The 9,585-nt window shown below is 50.3% G+C and overlaps 1 protein-coding gene across 1 annotated transcript in view; it reads left to right on the top strand.

The window, feature by feature from the left end:
* Window positions 1–548: 548 nt before the first annotated feature.
* The window catches only part of LOC122551811 (tubulin alpha chain), a 48,402-nt gene continuing 39,365 nt past the window's right edge, over window positions 549–9,585 (top strand). The window contains exon 1 of the mRNA XM_087989353.1: window positions 549–712. Within this exon, the coding sequence (XP_087845479.1) occupies window positions 710–712 (3 nt within the window). The 5' untranslated portion in view covers window positions 549–709. The remainder of the gene's footprint in view (window positions 713–9,585) is intronic.

Genomic DNA, 9,585 nt, shown 5'->3' with positions numbered 1-9,585 from the left:
GGGCAATAAATACTGACCCAGCCAGCAACACCCACATCCCACAAATGAATACATGGAATTTGGACATATCTGGCCAGTAGATCCCTTTGAATTGGACATTTCCAGTGAGTGGATCTAATTGAGTTTGACATAGCTGGTGAATAGATTCCACTGGATATGCCAGTGAGTAGATGTCTTCAGCTCAGCCACATCCAGTGAATAAACAACACAACAGCGAGGGCCGAAGGGCCTGTACTGTTCTCTATTCTATGAATGAGTTGGGGACATACCCAGTGGGTAGAGCACTTCTGAACTGAACATGCCAGGTCGGTGGATCGCATGAGATAGATCCCGTGAGTGGATCCAAATGAACTGTATACTTTTGGTTCTGCTTCTTAATTTAAAGTAGAGGCGTTAATCTTTTTTTAAAAAATCATCGTCTCCCCGTCTAATTGCTGGGTGCGATCACACACTGGATCGAGTGATCTATACCTGTGGGCGGGCGAAGGGATCGAGTCCAGACTCCTCCCCCTTGCTCGGGAGGTTATATAGGAGATCGAGGAGGTTTAATTCCGATCTAGCCCTCACAGAGACTCTTCACCGGTCAGAGTGAGAGAGAGAGAGAGAGAGAGAGATCAGATCAGATCAGAGACGGGGGAAGCGCAGCTCTGATCCTGAAACACAGAAAAAAAGAGACAGTTATAACTTTGGCAACTTTTTCATCCCCACCATGGTAAGCCAGACTGAACAGGTCAATAATTATTTGTGCTTTAAAACAAAATGTGTAACCAATATTGATGAAGAAAATGTGTAAATCAACGGGTTGGACTGAAATGTGAGTGAATCGGAACCAATTTTGACTGTTTTCCAAGGCACGATGCCTTAAGATGCGTTTTATAAAAGTTTTATTTTAAAAAGCCCACATGGAGATGAGCTTGTGCGGCGGGAAGTGATGTGTACACTGTCTGGGGAGTCGGTGATGGCAGAAACCGTCATTGGGTCCTTTATCAGTCAGATATAAAAGTCAGGGTGTAATGCTACTGGGGGAGAGACTGCTACTAAGTGTGAAGGACAGGGATCAGAGAGGGACAGAGGGAGGGAGGGAGGGAGAGAGGGAGTGAGTGAGGGAGAGAGGGTAGTGGCGAAGGGATTTGGAGACGCTGGGAAACAGCGAAATTGACACGTAACCGGTTTGTAGGTCGGGAGCTGTTCCCATGTTGACACTGACACCATTCCAGCCCGCGCAACCTGAAGGCTGGGGCTGGGGGAGGGGGGGGGGGAAAGAGACAGGGGTGGGGGGGGGAGACAGGGGTGTGGGGGGAATAGACAGGGGTGTGGGGGGAGAGACAGGGGTGGGGGGGGAGACAGGGGTGTGGGGGGGAGAGCCAGGGGTGTGGGGGGGAGAGCCAGGGGTGTGGGGGGAATACACAGGGGTGTGGGGGGAATACACGGGTGTGGGGGAATAGACAGGGGTGTGGGGGTGAGGCAGGGGTGTGGGGGGGAGACAGGGGTGGGGGGGAATACACAGAGGTGTGGGGGGAATAGACAGGGGTGGGGGGGGAATAGACAGGGGGTGGGGGGAGAGACAGGGGTGTGGGGGGAGAGACAGGGGTGTGGGGGGAATAGACAGGGGTGGGGGAGAGACAGGGGTGTGGGGGGGAGAGACAGGGGTGTGGGGGGGAGAGACAGGGGTGTGGGGGGGAGACAGGGGTGTGGGGGGCATAGACAGGGGGTGGGGGGGAGACAGGGGTGTGGGGGAGAGACAGGGGTGTGGGGGGAATAGACAGGGGTGTGGGGGGAATAGACAGGGGTGTGGGGAGGGAGACAGGGGTGTGGGGGGGGAGACAGGGGTGTGAGGGGAGAGACAGGGGTGTGGGGGGGGAGACAGAGGTGTAGGGGAATAGACAGGGGTGGGGGAATAGACAGGGGTGGGGGAGAGAGACAGGGGTGGGGGGGAGAGACAGGGGTGGGGGGGAGAGACAGGGGTACGGGGGAGAGACATGGGTGCGGGGGGAATAGACAGGGGTGGGTGGGAATAGACAGGGGTGGGGGGGAATAGACGGGGTGTGGGGGGAATAGACGGGGTGTGGGGGGAATAGACGGGGTGTGGGGGGAATAGACAGGGGGTGGGGGAGACGGGTGTGGGGGGGGAGACGGGAGTGGGGGAGAGACAGGGGTGGGGGGGGAGAGACAGGAGTGGGGGAGAGACAGGGGTGGGGGGGGAGAGACAGGGGTGGGGGGGGAGAGACAGGGGTGGGGGGGAGAGACAGGGGTGGGGGGGAGAGACAGGGGTGGGGGGGAGAGACAGGGGTGCGGGGGGAATAGACAGGGGTGGGGGGGAGACGGGTGGGGGGGAATAGACAGGGGTCTGGGGGAGAGACAGGGGTGGGAGGGAATAGACAGGGGTGGGAGGGAATAGACAGGGGTGGGGGGGAGGGACAGGGGTGTGGGGGGAATAGACAGGGGTGGGGGGAGACAGGGGTGGGGGGAGACAGGGGTGGGGGGCGACAGGGGTGGGGGGGAGACAGGGGTGTGGGGGGAATAGACAGGGGTGTGGGGGGAATAGACAGGGGTGGGGGGAATAGACAGGGGTGGGGGGAATAGACAGGGGTGGGGGGGAATAGACAGGGGTCTGGGGGAGAGACAGGGGTGGGGGAGACAGGGGTGGGAGGGAATAGACAGGGGTGGGAGGGAATAGACAGGGGTGGGGGGGAGAGACAGGGGTGTGGGGGGAATAGACAGGGGTGGGGGGGGGAGACAGGGGTGGGGGGGAATAGACAGGGGTCTGGGGGAGAGACAGGGATGGGGGGAATAGACAGGGGTGGGGAGGAATAGACAGGGATGGGGGGAGAGATGGGGGGAATAGACAGGGGTGGGGGGGAAAAGACAGGGGTGTAGGGGAGAGACAGGGGTGGGGAAAAGACAGGGGTGTGGGGGAGAGAGAGGGGTGTGGGGGAGAGAGAGGGGTGTGGGGGAGTGTCAGGGGTCTGGGGGAGAGACAGGGGTGGGGGGAATAGACAGGGGTGGGGGTACTAGACAGGGGTGGGGGTACTAGACAGGGGTGGGGGGGGAGAGAGAGGGGTGGGGGTGAGAGACAGGGGTGGGGGTGAGAGACAGGGGTGTGTTAGGGATAGACTAGACTGGGGGTGGGGGTGTTTGGGGTAGACAGGGCTGGGGGAGGCCGTGCTGTTGGAGTGAGTGAGAGCAGCAGTTTCTGAAGGAGGTCTCTGGCCTGTGTAATTGGAGCTCCACATCCCGATCTCCCCTTTGCCCCCTCTCCCCAGGAATAGCCAGTTACCAAAATAGGCAATGCCTGCAGCCTGAACACTGCACATCCCCCCCAACACCGCCTCTGCCACCACCCCCCCCCAGCCCACCAATCCATGCCCACACACCTGCTGTGTCCTTTAAATATAGTCCTTGACCCTGAAGGCGGGGGGAGGGGGACGACATTGTGGCAGAGGGTAGCGCAGAATGGTGATCCCACTGAGAAGGTAATCCAGTAGCCCAGGAGAATCCACTGGGGGCATGAGTTTAAATCCCACCACAGCAGCTGCTGGAATTCAAATGTAATTAATAAAATCTGGAATTGAAAGCTTGGCTCACTCATGTCCTTGAGGGATCAGGTCTGCAGTCCTTACAAGGCCTGACACAAATGTGACTCCAGACACACTATAATTTGTTTTTGTTCATTGATTGGGCATTACTGTCTATTACCCACCACTAGTTGCCCCTTGAGAAGGTGGGGGTAAGCTGCCTTCTTGCTGTGGTCCATGTGGTGTAGGTTGACCCACAATGCCCTTAGGGAGGGAATTCCAGGATTTTGACCCAGCGACAGTGAAGGAACGGTGGTATATTTCCAAGTCAGGATGGTGAGTGACTTGGAGGGGAACTTGCAGGGGGTGGTGTTCCCATGGATCTGCTGCTCTTGTCCTTCGAGATGGAAGTGGTCATGGGTTTGAAAGGTGCTGTCTGAGGATACTTATTGAACTGCTACAGTGCAATTTGTAGATGGTACACACTGGTGCTACTGAGCGTCAGTGGTGGAGGGAGTGAATGTTTGTGGATGTGGTGCCGATTAAGCGGCTGCTTTGTCCTGGATGTTGTTGAGCTTCTTGAGTGTTGTTCGAGCTGCCCCCATCCAGGCAAGTGGGGAGTGTTCCATCACACTCCTGACTTACACCTCATAGGTGATGGATTTGCTCTTGTATTTATATAGAGTCATAGGGATGTACAGCACAGAGGCAGACCCTTCGGTCCAACTCATCCATACTGACCAGATATCCCAACCCAATCTAGTCCCACCTGCCAGCACCCAGCCCATATCCCTCCAAACCCTTCCTATTCATATACCCATCCAAATGCCTTTTAAATGCAGCAATTATACCAGCCTCCACCACATCCTCTGGCAGCTCATTCCATACACGTACCACCCTCTGCGTGAAAAAGTTGCCCGTTAGGTCTCTTTTATATCTTTCCCCACTCACCCGAAACTTATGCCCTCTAATTCTGGACTTCCCGATCCCAGGGAAAGACCTTGTCCATTTACCCTATCCATGCCCCTTATGACTTTATAAACCTCTATACAAGTCATGGAAAACAGCCCCAGCCTATTCAACCTCTCCCATAGATCAAATCCTCCAACCCTGGCAACATCCTTGTAAATCTTTTCTGAACCTTTTCAAGTTTCACAACATCTTTCTGATAGGAAGGAGACCAGAATTGCATGCAATATTCCAACAGTGATCTAACCAATGTCCTGTACAGGCACAACATGACCCCCCAACTCCTGTACTCAATACTCTGACCAATAAAGGAAAGCATACCAAACAACTTCTTCACTATCCTATCTACCTGCGACTCCACTTTCAAGGAGCTATGAACCTGCACTCCAAAGTCTCTTTGTTCAGCAACATTCCCTAGGATCTTACTATTAAGTGTATAAGTCCTGCTAAGACTTGCTTTCCCAAAATGCAGCACCTCGCATTTATCTGAATTAAAGTCCATCTGCCACTTCTCAGCCCATTGGCCCATCTGGTCAAGATCTAGTTGTAATTTGAGGTAACCTTCTTCACTGTCCTCTACACCTCCAATTTTGGTGTCATCGGCAAACTTACTAACATTCCCTCCTATGCTCACATCCAAATCATTTATGTAAATGAAAAAAAGTAGTGGACCCAGCACTGATCCTTGTGGCACTCCACTGGTCACAGGCCTCCAGTCTGAAAAACAACCCTCCACAACCACCCTCTGTCTACTACCTTTGAGCCAGTTCTGTTCCAAATGGCTAGCTCTCCCTGTATTCAGTGAGATCTAACCTTGCTAACCAGTCTCCCATGGGGAACCTTGTCAAACGCCTTACTGAAGTCCATATAGATCACATCTACCACTCAGTCCTCATTAATCCTCTTTGTTACTTCTTCAAAAAACTCAATCAAGTTTGTGAGACATGATTCCCCACGCACAAAGCCATGTTGACTATCCCTAATAAGTCCTTGCCTTTCCAAATACATGTACATCCTGTCCCTCAGGATTCCCTCCAACAACTTGCCCACTACTGACCTCAAGCTCACTGGTCTATAGTTCCCTGGCTTGTCCTTACCACCCTTCTTAAACAGTGGCACCATGTTAGCCAACCTCCAGTCTTCCGGCACCTCACCTGTGACTATCGATGATACAAATATCTCAGTAAGAGTCCGAGACTATTTCAGTTTCTGGTCAATGGTAAAGACCAGCATGTTAACAATGGGGGGTTCAGCGAAGGTAACACCTATGAATATCAAGGGGCAGTAGTTGGATTGTCTCTTGTTGCTGATGGTCATTGCCCAGCATTTGTGGGGTTTTGAATGGTGCTGAACATTGGGAAATCATTAGTGAAAGTCCCTATATTTGAGCTTTTGACGGAGGGAAGATAGTTGGTTCAAGGATTGTCCCCTGAGAAACTCCTGCTGGGATATCCTGGAGCTGAGATGACTGACCCCCAACAACCACAACCAATTTCTTTTGTGATGTAAGATTCCAACCACGGACTCTTAGCTGTTCTCTGAAATGGCTGAGCAAGATCAAGGGCCGTTAGGGTTAGGCAACAAATGCTGGTCCACTCCCATCAACAAATCAAATGGAAGGTCTGCATTGAGAATGACCCATTGGCAGATGACTGAAAGATGGTCAAAGCAGTTGGTTAGACCCCACCAAATCAAGGTTCTTGTACACTGCATGTATTTCTAGTGTCCGGTCCCCTCAGTGGGATAGGGACCCCTCTCAAGGTCAGAGTGGAAGGAAATGTCATCAGTTTGGGGTGTCTGTATTTGGGGTGGGATCAGGTATCTGTCCTTATTTTTCAGGGCAGGAACGGGAACGCTTTTCTCTTTCACCACATTTCAGAAGGAAGTCATTTTACATTTTCAATCACCAGGCAGGAAGTTGTCACAACCCCAGCAGCACTGTAACCACACTCGAGACTCCTAGCACCTCAGCATTACTCACCAGTCAAATAGCGATGATCAGTTCCCCTTTCTCGATAGGAAACATAAATTAGCTTCATGGGATGAGGATGATCTAGAATGGGAATGGACTGTCCGTTTCTCTATAGACCCAGAGAGAGACTATTTGACAAATATACATAGATACAAAGGTTAAATTGTCAGTTATTGCTTCTACACTTATTTACTTATTTTAATCATGGTGCCACGTGTTACATTTTTGGCAGTATCAATAACTTTCTTTCTGTTTAATGTAGAAATTGCTGTAAAATTGGCTGTAACAGATTGTTAGTGCGATATACAGTTAACAGGAACGGGGAACCGAAAGTCTGTGTTAACAGATGTTCGCAAAATATGTCTCTATTTGTAATTTCTCTGTATTCCGTTTCTTAGGTGCAATGTCTGTGCACTCTTTATTTTGTCTCGCATCAGTTCTGTGACAGATCCTACCTCTCCTAGGTGTCCTTTGTAATCTCCTATGTGACCCCAGGAGTTCTGTATACCCAAGGTGTCCTCCAGGATCTCTTTATACTATTCTGTGTCTCCTCCAGGAGCATATCCATCTGGGATCCTTCTGTATCTCCAAGGAGTTCTCTTTATCCTTCTGTGTGGAACCATGGTGTATCTTGCTGTGTGTTCCCCACAGAACTCTGTAGTATTCTTCATTGTGTTGACCAGCAGCACAGTGTAGCTCTGTGTTCTCCAAGAACTGTATACTCCACTGTTTGTACCCCTAGCAGCTGAAAGTACTGCCATGTGGCCTGACAAACTGTTAAACTCACAAACTCCACATTTGCTCCCTTTCACTGATACCTCAAAGCTTTACCTCCTGACAGATAGGTCACATTAGCTGCATCTCTCCACCAGTAGGAATCCGGAGGGCTCATTAATGTTTTTCATTCATCCTCGGGAAGTGAGCATCACTGGTTGTGCCAGCATTTATTGCCCATCTCCAATTGCCCTTGGTAAGGTGGTGGTGAGCTGCCTTCTTGAATCGCTGAAGTCCATGTGCTGTAGGTAGGCCCACTTAGGGAGACGATCCCAGGATTTTGACCAAGTGACATTGAAGGAACGGCGAGATATTTCCAAGTCAGGATGGTGAGTTGTTTGGAGGGGAACTTTCAGGGGGTGGTGCTCCCATGTATCTGCTGCCCTTGCCCTTGGGGATGGAAGTGGTTGTGCTGCTGCAGGATTTCAGTGGGTTATTGCAGTTCATTTTGGAGAAGGTACATGCTGTATGATTGTGGTGGAGGGAGTAAATGGTAAAGGTTTCGATGTGGTGTCAATTGCCTGGGCTGCTTGTCCTGGATAGTATCAAACTTCTTGAGTGTTATTGGAGCTGTGCCCATCTAGGCTGGTGGGGAGTATTCTGTCACAGTTTATTTCTAGATGATAGATACCTTTTGGGAAGTCAGGAGGTGAGCTACTTGCTGCAGAATTCTTAGCCTCTGACCTGCTTTTGTAGCTACTGTATTTATGTAGCTAGTCCAGTTCAGTTCTGATCAATGGTAACCTCCAGGATGTTCATAGTGGGGGATTCAGTAAAGGTAACACCATTGAATGTCAAGGGGAAATGGTTAAAATTCTCTCTCATTTGAGATGGTCATTGTCTGGAAAGTTCTGAGGAAGGATCACTCAACCTGAAATATTAACTCTAATTTCTCTCCACAGATGCTGCCAGACCTGCTGAGCTTTTCCAGCAATTTCTGTTTTCATTTGTTATTGTCTGGCACTTGTGTGGTGTGAATGGTAATTGCCACATATTGACACAAGCCTGAATGTTATTCAGATCTGCTGTATTTGGACAGATAGATTAGATTAGATTAGATTACTTACAGTGTGGAAACAGGCCCTTCGGCCCAACAAGTCCACACTGACCCGCCGAAGCGCAACCCACCCATACCCCTACCTTTACCCCTTTAACCTAATACTATGGGCAATTTAGCATGGCCAATTCACCTGACCCGCACATCTTTGGACTGTGGGAGGAAACCAGAGCACCCAGAGGAAACCCACGCAGACACGGGGAGAATGTGCAAACTCCACACAGTCAGTCGCCTGAGTCGGGAATTGAACCCGGGTCTACAGGCGCTGTGAGGCAGCAGTGCTAACCACTGGGCCACCGTGCCGCCCACAAGTGCCATGTTGTATGAGGAACACATAGGGGTATCATGTTGTGATAGAGGATCAACCATGACCATGCTGATTGATGGAGTAGACATGATGGGCTGAACTGCCAAATTCTTCTCCTATGTTTTATATTTTCAGCATCTGGGATCATAAGATGTAGGAGTAGAAATGGATCATTCAGCCCATTGAGTCTGCTCTACCATTCAGTGAAATTATGATTGAAGTGATAATCATAATTAATAATAATTTAAGAGGAGGTAATGGCCTGGGGGTATTATCACTTGACTATTAGTCCAGATACCCTGGTAATATTCTGGGGACTCTGGTTTGACTCATATCATAGCAGGTGGTGAAATTTGAATTTAATGAAAATTTGTAATTAAGAGTCCAAAGATGTCCATGAAACAAAAGTTGATTGTTGGAAAGATCCATCTGGTTCATTAATGTCCTTTAGGGAAGGAAACTGCCATCCTTATCTGGTCTGTCTGGCCTACATGTGACTCCAGACCCACATCAATCTGGTCTGCCGTCTGGGTAACTAGGGATGGGCAATAAATATTGGTCTAGCCAGTGACACAAACATTCCAATAACTATTAAAAAAACCTAAGGAATTGTAAATGGTGTTGAATGTTGTGCAATCATTGGTGAGTGTTGGTGATTATCTCACTTCTGACCTTGAGATGCAGGGAGGGTCACTGTTGAAGCAGCTGATGATGATTGGGACGAACACTCTACTGTGAGGAACTTATGGATCTTGTGGTGCAGTGGCATTTTCCTCATTCCTGGGTCAGGAAGCCCGGATTCAAGTCCCACCTATTCCAAAGATGTGTACTGACATCTCTGAGCAGGTTGATTACAAAATATCTACCCTGTGGAACTTGTACAGTGATGTCTTGGAGCTGAGATGACTGACCTCCAATAACCACAACCATCTGTCTGGGTGTTTGGTATGACTCCAATCTGTGGTGTGACTTCCCCTGACTCCAGTTTTGC

This window comes from Chiloscyllium plagiosum, unplaced genomic scaffold (genome assembly GCF_037043375.1).
Source record: "Chiloscyllium plagiosum isolate Xiang-an unplaced genomic scaffold, Cpla_swu_hap1 HiC_scaffold_7, whole genome shotgun sequence".
Taxonomy (NCBI): domain Eukaryota; kingdom Metazoa; phylum Chordata; class Chondrichthyes; order Orectolobiformes; family Hemiscylliidae; genus Chiloscyllium; species Chiloscyllium plagiosum.
The sequence above is the reverse complement of the archived record's forward strand: the minus strand, read 5'-3'. Positions and strand labels throughout refer to the sequence as shown.